Below are 14239 nucleotides of genomic sequence, written 5' to 3'. Positions count from 1 at the left end.
CACTGTTAATCTTATCACACTTAAGAAACCTTTCATCCTTTACCACTGTTGTTTGGGAGAAGCTAGGCCCAATTAACCAATTAGAGGGACAGGAAATCTTAGTAAGTGAACAGTATATAAGATATATGTTGAACACAATAAATTAGAACTATTCTGAGAACTATTCTGAGGCTACAAGAAACTGTGAGAGCTCTCTAACTCGACTGAGTGTCAACACCCGACATCCCATGTAACCAGCAGAGGAGCAGCTGCGGACGCTCCAACTTCCATCACCGCACCGGCACTGCTGGGAGGGCAGCTTCGCATGAGATAGGATCAGTGGGTCCAATGCTCTGACCGCAACCCCAGGTCCCACCCCACCTTCATCAGTTCTTCCAGGCAAAATCATTAACACTTTCATTTGAACAGGCCAGTAGTCAGCACGCACATGAAAAAACACATTACTGCAACTGTTACAAATTTCTCTGCATGGGTTAGAATGTTGATATTCTTGTGTTAAAATGTGTAAGCCCATTTTAACATGTGTTGGAAATTACGTCCAGCAAGTCAAAGCAAAATGTGCAGCAGCCAATGCAAATCCTGAGCAACTCTACTCACAGTGTTTTACATGTATACATGTAAATGTTTACCTTGTTTACAGCTGAGGCCCTTTCTGCCCACCTGGAAGCAGCAGGTTTCTCACATAATTACAGTGAGCCTTAACCAATTTTCTACCATACTACGTCAAAAATTAAAGCTAGCCCAGCCAAAGAAAAATGTGCTTTTCCATGTCATCTTACAAACAAGATGCAGATTATTAAAAGGGGGACGAGGCAAGGACACGAGGGAGCTTTCCCAGCTCCTTTCACGCATCAAAATAGCATCTGCAATAAAGGGAATGTACAGCTCCTCAAACCGTATACAGCGTTCTGTTTTGCAGATCAAAAATCCCTGTTGCCATGGGAACTGCAGAACGAGTCCATCACGGCACAGCCAGGCAGGAAAAGGAACCTCTGCCAGGCTACCACCGCCCCTGGGCTTCTCTGCACAAGCGCTCACATGTGCTCAGCCTGAAAGCAAAAGGCTCCCTCAAATCTTATTCACAAACCTCCTCCCACAGATACCTGGCAAATCTTCAGGATAAATAAGTGACATATATCTGTCATTTATACGGAGTAAGGCAAGCAAAGAAGAATTTAAAACAGAGCTATTACAAGCAATACAGGAATATCAACTTGTGTATGCCTCCCAGATACACTTGGTACAAAACATGCACCAACAGCTTATACTATGCCCATAGATGCATGTGCCAATAAACAGATCTTAAATAAAAGACTAAAGTGCTTGAGACATATAGCAAAAAAGAGCACTGCATAAGACAGATTATGTAAAACAAGACTTAAAACGCAACTGTTTAAAGCAGCATTTCAGGATTAGTTATACACACAGCCTGCCCTCTGTGCCTCTGTTCTCACCCAGTAACAAAAGAGGAGCCACCCCACACGATCCCCAGCTGAGCACAAGCTGCTCCCACAGGTGTGAGTAACAAGCAGCAAAACAAATGCCAATCAAAAGATCCCCGCAACAGCACAGAATCACCACACAACCAAACACACCTGTTGCAGCACTCCACTGCCTTCAGAGTCCACTCCACTAGTCCTTCAGAGATGGTAGACTTATTTTTCTGTTAAATACGTACAATGGCATCAAATGTCTGAAGAATGCAGAAATCAGTTCGTTAATCTTCCCAAACACCGCTTGCTTATCAGACAGCGCGCGCCCCTGCCCGAAGCGGTGACTGCGGCTCGCTCTCCGCACCACCCACCCCACGTGCGGCTCAGGGCAGCTGCCGCAGCTCGACTGCGCCGCTCCTCCGGGCCAAGGCCGCCCCGCTGCCGGGAGCCGCTCCGGCAAAGCGCCCGACAACAGCTGGGCAGGTCGGAGTAAAAGAAACAGTGACGGCCAGTTTGCAAAAACTACAAATACATTTAAGCTGTGCTGGAGGTCAAGCGATTTACAACAATGGAGTGATGGAGTTTTGTGTGCAACGCTTCGAAGGGTGACATTTTATAAACGTAATGGTGTGTTCATTTGATCATTTTTCAGAATTAGCAAAAATAGAAGCGTCTCTGCCCCAGGTGTGACAGTGAGGAATAGGGCTGCTCAGTAAGAGAGCACCTCATGTAATGCCACAAATCATACCACAAACTGTAAAAACAGAACCAAACCAAAGCAGGAAAATATTTACTCTTTCAGATCGTCATACCTGCATCTATCAGTCCTTCACATGAAGCTCATTTCTCAGATTCACACAAGCACCAGCAGACACCAGGGCCACCAGCTGTCCTTCTCTCAGGCCCGTTATCCCAAATTTAGTCACTACTGACCACCTGTAAAGACTCCCCTACTTACATTTCACTATTAAAAAAGGAGGAAAGAGGCCAGGGCAAAGCATAGCCCCGCTCTGTCCCTCTCCACCCAGAGCACACACACACACGGTGACCACAGGAACACATGTCCTTGCAGGATGGAGGCTGCTGCTGTGCCATCAGTGCCACCCGTACCAACTCATGCTGCCTCTACAAGGCATCTTGGTTTTCAATTGCAGCAATTAACAGTAGCGGATGTGTTACAACAACACATCTACGATCTCTCACAGTTGTCGCTTATTTCTGAAATTGCTATGCAACGAGAAAGGCAAGAAATAATTTAGCAGAGCCCCGGGCAGATCGCGCTCACGTGCCTCACACCCGGGAGGTGCGCCGTGGCTGGGAGCCCCAACCCCACTGCACACAGACCGCCCCCTCCAGTCAGGGAAGCTCCGCTCTTAGCAGAAAGCCGTGTTCTTTTCAGGTCAAAAGAGTACACATGTTCAACCAGCTGAATTTGAGACACCCATAAATAAGGGTTTGAATAGTTACAAAGATAAACAGAAGCCACCTCTGCAGGCTCTGATTTTCTTGCTTCGCAGTGCACTCCCTGTTCTAAACAAGTAGGGGTCAACGTGTTTGGTGACTTATCCTCAACTAGCAAAGCGTGCTGCCGGGCCGACCCGAACCACGATTGGTACCAAACGAAGACACGGCCACAAACAAAGGAGCAGCGGAGCAGCCGCGCGGCCATCGGTCAGCACAGCAGGGCCGCCCAGCGCCATGGAGCTGCGGCTCATGGGGTGCGCTGGACGCGAACACCTTCATTCCCGTGCATTTATTTCTTCCCCGGAGTAGCAGCAATAACACCCATCAGCTTTACAGCTAGTTCTCCTCGTACGCCCTGATTTAAAATCCCACTCTCCCGTCGGCACACCGAGAAAAAAAAGAGGCTCGCCGCTCTCACCTGGCGGCCATTTGCGGCGGCCGGCTGCAGACGCCTCTGCCCGATGCCCCGCACTGCCGAAGGGACGCGCACGCAGAGTCCCCGCACCGCGGCTGGCGCAGATCCGCGCCGTGAGGCAGCGAACGCGGCGCCCGACGCCCCGTGGCCACCCGCGCGCCCTCCCCGAGCAGCCGAGGCCTCCAAAAGCGCTCCGGTGAAGAGCTACGCGCGGCTCCGCACAGCCGCCCCCGAGCGCTCCGAGCACCGAACGGCGGCCACCCCCAGAGCCGCCCGGGAGCTCCTGGCGGAGCGCGACTCGCCCCGCTTTCACACCAGGAAGCGGTCGGCGCATCTCTGGCCGTCGCCTCCTGCGTGAACGCGCGACACATCCGCAGGTCCTCACCGAATCCACCAGCCTCGCGCCGCTGTTACGTCCCACGCAGCCACGCCGAGCGGCTCCCGCAGGCCGCCGCCTGCGCCGGGCGGCCGTTGGGCTCGAGCCGCCGCTCTGAGGCCGCCCGCGGGCGCGTGGGTCGCCCGCCTCCTCCGCCAGAGCTCGCGGCCGCCTTCCGCTGCGCGCCGCTCACCTGGCCCTACGGCCGCCGGCTTCTGCTACCTGCCCGCCGCGTGCCGCTCTGAGCGCCGCGCTCCGTGCGCGATGGGGCGGCGCGACTGCAGCGCGGGGAGCGGCCGCGGGACGGCGCCGTGGTGCGGGGTGGGTGGCGACGGAGCGCTGCCGCGACCCCGGGGGGAGCGCGCGAGGTGCCTCGGTGGGATGGCGGTGTGGCTGCAGCGAGGGTGCGGGTGTACAGGCAAGGCGGGGGTCCTCGAGCGAAAGCGAGCCTACTTGTATTTTTATTGGTCCTAGGCTTCTAGTAAAGAGCCAGGTTGTTTCTAAATGCGGTAACTCATATGGCACGTGCCTTTTTTTGTCATACCTCTCCTGCCACAAAACCAACCAGCCAGAACTTTAAGGTGTTGCCCATATTTACCAGCTTTTAACATGCTTAAGGCAGCACTTCACAGTTACAGCAAAGCAAATTTCTTTTCAGGAACAGCACTCGAGTGCAATCACTACCTCAAAATTTGGCTCTTCGGCTTTTGCTATTGCAAAAAAAAAACTTTTTCAGAACCACAGAGGACTTTGCAAGGATGTACACTAACACTCATTTTAATGCACTCAGAGAATGGTCATACCTTGCAGTCAGAATAAAGCCTCACGACAGTATCTGGTTCCTCCACTGTACAGAAAACAGCTCTGTTTCTGTACAGGCTCCATGGATAGTCTGCTTATAAAGACCTTGATCCAAGGCACATATTCTTAAAACAAGAGCAATTGCAAATAAATGACCAAGCACTTAGGAATTGTCAGGTAACTGTTATTTTTTTCCTTATAAATGTGTCACTAGTGTTTTAATGCCAAATTTGAACTTTTCTTTGGATTGTAAGAATTGACATCGTGGGACTGGCTGCAAACAACTGAAATTAGTTTCCAAAACCAGTTCAAACTCCGAAAGCTTCTTCTGGTGAGTAACTTTATGAGACCTTGAGCAATTTAATTATCCCATGCCTTGCTTCTCCATTAAAGAAAAAAAGCAATCAAATACCTTATTGTTACTTATCCCACAGTTGCGCTCTTAGTGATAAAAAGAACAAAGTATGTGCGACACCGCCAGCTGGAGAGGACCTGCCTAATAATTTGGAAAACTATTTTCCAAAACTGTTAGTAACAAAAAAAAGTTATAATGGCAAATGGAAATTAAGAAAATTTAAGTCTCATATGAACTTCACAGTTCTGTTTATGTCTAAGTAACAGCAGTAGGTGGATGGGAAAGTACTATTTCTTCTGATATCCTATCACTTGAACTTATAAAAAAGTCCCTCAGAGAGGAAAAGTTTAAACAAGCTAGCATTATTTTCGTATACACAAAGCAGTTAAAAGCCATTTATGCCTCTTCTCATCTTGATGGATCCAATCTCTTGATGGATTCCATAAAGCTGAGACACAATGAGGAAATCTGCATGACAAGACTGATGCTATCAATGCACTTTTTTTCCTCAATTCCATTGCCACCCCATCTGTTTAATGCCTGCCTCCTACATCCCCATACCAGTGCTCCTACAAGCACATGCTCAACACCCGGTATGTACGCCAGCTCCTTGGCAGCACCGTGTATAAATTCACCATAGAAACATAACATTATAGTATTTTTATTCATTCTAATTCCATTCAGCACCCTAAGATTTAAAAAAAGGTTATGAATTTTGTCCTTCACCAGAAGTTCAAGCGAAGCTTCTGCTGGCTTCCACCCTAACCTGCCTTGAAGTGAAAGAACAAACTATAACTATTTACAAAACAAGATCTTCCTTATAATGCAAAGATAATTACTGACTTCAAATGTAAAATATCACTGAAATACATGGAATATCACTGAAATGATACATACTGTTCTGTAGTGTCAGTCGCTGGTTCCTTTAACATTTGTTTTCCTAGTTCTCTTAGAACACCTGACATAAAAAAGGGTTTAACATATCAGGCACATAATGTCATCCTATCCTAGAACAGATTTGAAAGGATTAATAAGCCAGTGAGTCAAAGTACAAATCATATTAGAGATCTTTCTGAAAGCATACAGCTTCAACCTTTTACTTTCCACAGCGTTGTTATTAATATAGTTTTAATCAGTATTTCTTACTTCTAACTTTTACATATTCATATCTTATTGTCACAGTACCTCTTGATAGCCATAGTTGGTAGTGATGAAAACAAAGACAGAACAATTGAGTACAATAAAAAATGAAATCTTTATTCTTTTGGCTCAACTGTAATGTGGTTTACTGGTCTTTATGGTATAGCATTTTCCTGCATGCAGTTCACTGACACACAAGTCAATAATTTTTTGTAAAAGGAGGAGTCAACATCGAATTTTTGCTTGTGTAAGAAACACAAAACGTCCTGATGTGATCAGTTATACAAGTTTGCTATTCAATTCCTGTGGAAAAAAGAAACATATTGTGGATCCCATATTATATTTAGAACAGTTCTAGTGCAGCATGAATCAACAAGAATAAGAATAGTCTATGTAAACAAACACTGGTAAAGATTTCATGAATAAAAAGACTACCTTGAAACTTCTGATGCAGGCAGTGCTAGAATTTTAAACAAACCTTCCCCACCACATTTCAATTACAAGTTATACCTATTTGGAAGCAAGTGCATTTTGGACTCAGTTTGAAACTTCACATTAAAATATGTGCAAAAATACAGTACTAATAAAAAAGCAGAAACCTAAAGCTACCCCACCATCCTCTCCTTTGTTTCTTATTTTGTGAAGTTCTTCAATTAAAAAGTGCTATGGATAGAAAGTAACAAAAGTGACGGTGACATCAACCTGAAGATAATTATAATTTCTTATTATATATACAAAACACTGAAAAAAAAATAAAATGATATTTTTACAATATTTATATTTTCTTAGAAAATTCTATCCATGTATTTCATCAGATTCAGCAGTTTGCAACAAATCCTGTACAGTCTGACTATACACCGTACAGTACTCACTTAACATTTTAGAATGCAAAGCAAGAAGCTCTTGAGTAGCTGCAAACTATTGCTTGATGTCATGAAGGAATGATGTCTGACTGAACAATTTGTTTCACTTAACCACTGAGATATGGCTTCCCATATTCAACTTTTAACAGTGGAAGGAATAAAATTACAGCAGCAAAGGCAAGATAAACATGCATCAGTGATAGCTTCCAAACTATCTATTATGGTACAGAATATTTCATCTTAGTTCTTGAAAGCTTGCAAACTACACTTATTGTGGTACATATTTGATGCAATAAATATTGTGCATGGGTCATTATTTGTTTGCTCAAACATGCACCACAGGATAAAATAACTATTTACATAGACGGTACTTTTTTAATCAATACATACAATGTCAACCTTGCTGAGAGCAGAAGATGGCTAAATGATACTGCAGGGTGAGGCAGAACAACTTCATAATCCTTAAGTTTTGTGGGGTTTGGTAAATCCAATTTCCCAAGTTCAGGTAAAATGTTTTTTTACAGAAGAATACTTAAAAATGGACTCCAAGTCTCTCACTAAATTTTGTATGCAGAGTTCATTCAACTACACTTAAGTGACTTATGAAAAAATAAAACATCTGTTCTATTCTTGTAGACTATGGGAATTTACAGGCACATTAAGATCTATCTGGATGAGATACTGGATGTATACTGTTTTTAAGCACCTCAAAATATAGAGCCATCCTGAAACATGGAAGTAGTCAGACTCTGCTGCTTTGTGCGACGTCATGTTTTTCCATGCATGAACTACAAGTGCAGCATGCCTTCATGCAGATCACTTCTGTCTGTACATATAGAGAATCCGAGAGTAGAACACCTGGTTCTCGTACCCCCTTCCCCAACATAAAACCCATTTACAAAAATAGTCACATATAATAGTAAACAACCTGTGAATTAAAAAATGATAAGTTCACCAACACTGATTTTTGTAAAAATATGGCAGATGTGGCTGTTGAAATGCAAACAGTGGATACAATTTTTGTACTGAGTGTTTTACGTTAAACACAGAGATTCCTAGGTCCGCACCTTTTTAAAAACCAGTCCCTACAGTCTGATTGGCCATTTTATCTTCTCTTCAGCAGTGTCAGCTGGTAATAAAAACAACAACCTCCTGTCAAGATGTTACCCTGTTTTACAGAGTTGCAGTTTGATGACGAGGGGTCACTGTCTTGTTATAGGCACTGACCTTCTTTATATATATATATATATGCAATTATATATATATTTATATATGTAAAAACTGTCAGTTTGGCATGTACCTCCTACAGGAGTCCTGTGGACACAAATACATATTTTCTTAGGCTGTAAACAGTTTATCGCAAACAGAATTATGTGTTACTTTTTACTTTCCCTGCTGTCTTTACCTTTATCTTCTTTTTCTGATTTGTCTTTTTCATATTTATCCTTGTCTGGCTTTGTTACACTATCATAGGATGGTGGGGAGGTTGTGGATGGGGTCATATCTGTTTTCTCTGGAGTGGAGTTCTCATTTAATTTATCCATAATCATATCTTCTTTCATGGGCAGATCATCCTCATCTTTACCTTTATCCTGATTAAATATACATGAAACTTTTTTGACTTTCTGCCTTAAAAGGTGACGCCTGAAAGCACGTTGAATAACAACAGCAGATACCTCCTCCTGTTTCCGTTTTAATGTGGTTGTGATTGGTTCATAGGAGACTTTGGAAGGATTGGCTGCCATAAATCGGTCTTCCATCTGTATTCTGAGGGCATCCATCTCCCCACTTTCCCCTAACACACGCTTTGTGAAAGCAAACAAGATGTCAAGGCAGTGAATTCTGTCACCGCTTACCATGGGCAGATCCATTGCAATCAGCTGGACCTTGTTTGGTTTTGCTATGAGAAGAGGAGGATCTAATGAAGCTGCAAAATCTGATAGTTTACTGAACTCTATGAATTGTGTTGCATCTGGATCAAACTTCTCCCAGACTTCATAGAACATCTCAAAGTCATCCTCGCTCAAGGGCTCAGCACTTTCTTCAGTTGCAACACTGAAGTTCTCCAGAATGACAGCAATGTACATGTTCACCACCACCAGAAAGGATATGATGATGTAGCTGACAAAGAAGAAAATCCCAACCGAAGGGTTGCCACAGTCGCCTTTAACAGAGCTCCCTGGGTGATCTTTATGAGGGTCACAGTCCGGCTCCCCGCTGTTAAGAATTGGGGCTAACAAGCCATCCCAGCCAGCAGATGTGGTAATTTGAAATAGGCAGATCATGCTGTTGCCAAATGTTTCAAAGTTGAACATGTCATCAATTCCAACTTCCCTCTTAACGTAGGCAAAGTTGGACATGCCAAATATGGCATAGATAAACATGACCAAGAAGAGCAGCAGGCCAATGTTGAACAAAGCAGGAAGAGACATCATCAGAGCAAAAAGCAGAGTGCGGATTCCCTTTGCGCCTTTAATGAGACGCAGGATGCGACCTATTCTGGCAAGTCGGATGACTCGGAACAAAGTAGGAGACACAAAATATTTCTCAATCATCTCAGCTAAAAACATTCCTGTTGAAAAACAAGTCATATTAGTCAATGATACTATTATATTTCAGTTTCCCCAGAATTAGCCATTTCATGAAAATGAGTTGTTCTTACCTACTATGGAAAGAATGACAACTACAAAATCAAAAATATTCCAGCCGATGGTGAAGTAGTAATGGCGAAGTGAAATCAATTTCAAGACAAATTCTCCAGTGAAAAGTACAATAAACACAAGGTTAATCCAATATAAAATGTTTTCCATGTCTTCACTCTGGTCATCTGTTTCTACCATCATTGTGACCATGTTAAGGCAGATAAGTATCATGATACTGATATCAAATGCTTGTTTTGTTACAAAGTCAAAGACCATGCCTTGGAATTTGTTCTGGGAAGGAAAAAAAAAAAAAAATAAAGTTGCGTTACATTATGCATGGGGTAAAATTTCTTTCTTTTTTTCCAAATTGCTACAAATTAATTAAATCTAGCATGTAAGGGGATTTCATGTCTTCCATAAAGTCTTCCATTTGTATGAATTTTCCAGTTTGCACATGTAAACACAAACCAATCAGAAATGCAAATACTATGTCTATAAGCATTAACAGTTAGATTTCAAAATACTCATGGCAGTTTTTAAAGTTGCAAAGGTCAATTATCTATCTCAAACAAGTTCACTGTAAGATTTTGTGTCATAATATTAAATGAAGTCTTAACCTGGCAAAAGTTGGGGAAAAAAAAAAAAGAAGTGTAAAGAGGCTGAGAGTTAACAGCACTTCATTTGTCCTAAATCTTAAGGAAACACAGAAAAATTTCAAGCCCAAGTTCAGTGTTCTTCATGTTACCAAAATAACCTTTACAACACCTTGCATTTTCAGCTATAGAGAATTTACTGATGGCTGAGTGGGCATCTCAGCTGGTTCCACAGTCCAAAGTAGAACTGCAGAGCTGGAGTCACTGCACCATCTAAACTTTGCTCTGAAGTGCCACGGGAGTGCTGGAGGAAAAAAAATTGTATGGATCGTGCAGCAGGAATGATTGTGAGAGGTAAAAGGATGGTTTTTTTTCAGGCAATAATATTGTAACTTGCTTCCAGTCTTCCTTGATGACTGAAAAGGCCTATGCCCTGAAACTTTCACATATTTTGACAAATATATTGTCAGAGTTCATTGTTTTAGTCTTTTTCTTTGTTTCGAAAAAATGTCACATATAATGTCACTGCCATCTGTAAAGAGAAAATGAAGGGGAAAAAAGGAAAGGTTAAGAGTGCTTCATGTTGAGGCTACAAAAGATAAATATTCTGTATTTCAGATGAATAAAACTTTTTTATATCTTTCTGTTTGTTTGTTTCAGGTTACAACTTAATTCAGTCTAAGACATACCCAAAACAGTTTTTAAATAAATGTAAAAAGAGAAGGTCTTTGTTCTTACTGCTGGTCGTGGTATAGGCTTCTGTGGTTTCTTTGAACCCAACTTTTTCATTGCATTGTAGTATTTCTTCTGTTCTTCTGTCATAAAAATATCTTGACCTCCAAAGTAAAGCGAAGAGACAAAAACTGGTTAAAATCACATATTTCTATTGATTACTTATAAACAGGCATACATATTAATAATAATCACTCTCATTCTAATCTGTGGGAAAATTAGAATAGAACATCTATGTTCCTGTTTATCTTGATTATTAGTATATGAGTAACAAAAAAATTGCTTTATAAATGTCACTTTCAAAGTTTAGGATATTTTTTGAAAGATTCTTGAACTTTAAATGATAGATTTCTTGTTTTCATTTGGGTGATACAGGTAATAAGAACCTTCAGGAAGGAGAAGTGCTTTTTCTTTGTTCTGCTGAAGTTATTATGGAGACATGAATGAACAAAACATTCCAATCCTGTGCTCTTATTTTTCCTTTTGAGTAAATTTTGGCAAAATATTAGAATTGACTACTATGATACCAAAGGAAGATGAGAAGTTAGTCATGCAATTAAATCTTACAACTTTTATTTTCTAACCACAAATGCAGGACTTGGAGCAGAAGATCCTGGAACTATTAGATGGATTGAGAAGGAAAAAAAAAGCCAATTTCTCTCCATCTCATTAAATTTCAATATATGACTCCAGCAGCATTTCCACCAGTTCACTGTTCTTCCAGATAATTTAATTCAATTTTGTTGCTGAAACACTGCTGCCTTTTGAGGCAGTGTTGACAAAATAAGATGACTAAAGGGAGGACAAATAAATTTATTAAAATACTTACTATTACAGCTCAGAAATCTAGGCTGCTGAGCTCAGAGATTTGACAATAACACAACTAAGAGGTTTTATAGCTGCATTTAAGTATTTCAGTGATTATTTTTTTTTATAATCTTGTTAAAGATTCCAATCTGAAATCCACATCTTTACATTAGCATTGAATATTTCACTAACCATGGAAAGACTTCTGGTATCACTTGTCTGTCAAACAACATTTATCAAGACAAACTGTACTGCTTTATATCAACTTTATGTATTTAACATGCAAAGTAGGTTAACTTATCTTAAAATGAAGCCTGAAAAGAAAATAAAGTTATTGTTTGTGGACCAAAAGGATCAACTGTTAGCTTTCTTTTCTGAGTAACGATGAAATACTTATCTTTTTTTTCTGTTGGTTGAAATTGTCTATGATGACACCAATGAAAAGGTTCAAGGTAAAGAATGATCCAAAGATTATAAAGATGACAAAGTAAAGATACATGTATAGGTTATCTTCATACTTAGGCTGATCCAAAACCTGCAGAAAGGCATAGACACTAAGCCTTAGTTTAAATGTGGACACAGAGCTGAATAGCTGCTGAGTATTTATAAAGTAATATTCTTGACAAAAGACTTTGCTATTGAACTTGATACTTCATTTTCCAAAACTCTTACTATATTATGTAGAGTAAATACTGAAGTCACAATTTTTTTTTAAACTAGGATTACCATCCATCTGAATCTGTACACAACCAGAAACATCAACTTTTAAAGCTGTGAAGATCTTAGTGTATCTTGTGAGAAGCCACCAGTGTAGGCTTGTAGAGCTTCACTACTACAGGCACTAAGTAAGTTTCCCTGGATTTTAGTATTTGTTACATATTAATTTTGTACAACTTCTTTTCTTACTGTTTTACATCTCACTGCAATCTACCCTAATTTTAACCTGAGTTTTAACTCAAAAACCTGACCAATGCAGGTTACAGCACATGTTCTTTGCAGTGGCCTCAGTAGGCTAAAGAAAGGCATCCAAACAATGTTTAGAGTGAGCATGTTTTTTTGGTACAGCTGTGCACATTTATTATATTACAACAGATCTCCTGCTGTGAGTATAGCTTACAAAAAACTTGGAGTTTCACCACTATAGTTTATTTAGTTGTTTACTTAGAATTAGAGCACAATTTGCACCAAGGAAGGAAGGGGAAGACAAAACAGTATGAAAATTCGCAGGCCAAGATAAGAATAGAAACTGTGCTCTGAAGAAAAATCAGGCTGTTTGCAGAAGACAGCGAAAATCTCACCTTTAAAAAAAGATTAGTGGTACAAACCATAATCTCTAAACTGTGTATCCATGCCTGTTTCCAAATGTAATTAAAACCTCAATACACACAATGAGAGGAGGAAAAGGCATTTCATGGCAACAGTTCAGTCTGCTGCGGAATTAAGAAATTTTGGTCCAACTGCACCACAGAGAATTTGGACCTTTTAGGACTGCTCCTCTGGTTTTTTTTTGTCTCTTCTATTTTTCCTATGGTTTCAATTTTCTCTAACTATAAAACTGCAATAACTCCTTGTTCTCTCGCTTTTACTGTTATTTCTAAAAGATGGTGTTAAAGTTATGTTCTTAAGTCTTACAGCTCATACAGTCAAACTAATGGAATTGAGGGAGTACACTTACATTACGAGAATCCACAGCAGCATACATGATATCCATCCATCCTTTGAATGTAGCCTATAAACAGAACACTGGTGTTTACCTCATGCTTTTTCTGGGAAACGGCTTGTCAGAAACATTTAAGAGCTGAAGACTAACCACGTTTAAAAATTTAATCCAAAACACCAGCTCAGTGTAATATTAATAGGCAATAAAACATTGTACGTTTTATTCATATATGGGAATCACAAGCAAATTGTAATGTTTGACTATAAAGGACACAACCTGTATTAAATTAAGAACTTTTATATATAATGAGTAACACACGATAAAAATTATTTTCTGTGTATGAGCAAAGTAGGTATACAGATTCAGATTCTTGATACAGATTCAACACATCCTGGGTAAATTTAATTGCTTGTTTTTCTTATGTTAGTCACTACAGCCTCTACATTGGTATTATTTATGTAGTGTCACAGACTTATCCACACATAAGAGTTATCCCCAGTTCTTGGCTCTAATGGATGACTCTTATAAACTGTTGAGGTGATATACCACAGAATTTTTGAGCAAGAATTCAAATTTATTTGACTTTATAGCTTACAGAAATGAATACCTCTCTGGATCAGGAATAACTATTTATCCTATGTACATGACAACAAATTTGTCAAGATTAATTAACACTAATTAGAAATAATACAGCCAGGAAGAAATAGCTTGTATTTATGACGAAGGACCTCCCTAAAATGCACTGCACTGTATAAACATGGGTGATCCCAAATCTAAAGAACATATTTAAATGCTAATAATCAGAAAGATAAGAGAAATATATTTAATTTGGAACATATGAATTCACAGGATTCTTAAAATTGCTGACAAAGTATCTTGGGAAGCATGTTTTCTACAGCAGTTTTAAGTTAGAACCTTGTAAAATATAGTAAGAATTTTAATTATATGTAAATACAAT

At 40.5% G+C, this 14239-nt stretch overlaps 2 protein-coding genes across 15 annotated transcripts in view; both read right to left on the bottom strand.

The window, feature by feature from the left end:
• The window catches only part of CSRNP3 (cysteine and serine rich nuclear protein 3), an 83975-nt gene extending 80014 nt beyond the window's left edge, over window positions 1–3961 (bottom strand). Inside the window, exon 1 of one of the 5 annotated variants that reach the window (XM_052675438.1) lies at window positions 3882–3961. The gene's annotated coding sequence lies outside the window, so the exon portion shown is untranslated. Of the gene's footprint in view, window positions 1–2245; window positions 2335–3315; window positions 3394–3697; window positions 3808–3881 lie in introns of those variants that run through there. The other 4 variants (XM_052675437.1, XM_052675439.1, XM_052675436.1 and 1 more) reach the window with 4 other exon arrangements.
• Window positions 3962–6080: 2119 nt separating this feature from the next.
• LOC128077045 (sodium channel protein type 2 subunit alpha) overlaps window positions 6081–14239 on the bottom strand; it is a 73661-nt gene continuing 65502 nt past the window's right edge. For all 10 annotated transcript variants that reach the window (XM_052675669.1, XM_052675675.1, XM_052675673.1 and 7 more), the window contains 5 exons: window positions 13297–13350; window positions 12019–12156; window positions 10821–10925; window positions 9510–9780; window positions 6081–9419 (listed from right to left, as the gene is read on the bottom strand). In XM_052675669.1, the coding sequence (XP_052531629.1) occupies window positions 8224–9419; window positions 9510–9780; window positions 10821–10925; window positions 12019–12156; window positions 13297–13350 (1764 nt within the window). In that variant the 3' untranslated portion in view covers window positions 6081–8223. The remainder of the gene's footprint in view (window positions 9420–9509; window positions 9781–10820; window positions 10926–12018; window positions 12157–13296; window positions 13351–14239) is intronic.

Source organism: Tympanuchus pallidicinctus, unplaced genomic scaffold, assembly GCF_026119805.1.
Source record: "Tympanuchus pallidicinctus isolate F22 unplaced genomic scaffold, pur_lepc_1.0 scaffold15, whole genome shotgun sequence".
Classification (NCBI taxonomy): Eukaryota; Metazoa; Chordata; class Aves; order Galliformes; family Phasianidae; genus Tympanuchus; species Tympanuchus pallidicinctus.
Note: the sequence above shows the minus strand (reverse complement) of the source record. Positions and strands in the feature narration are given on the sequence as shown.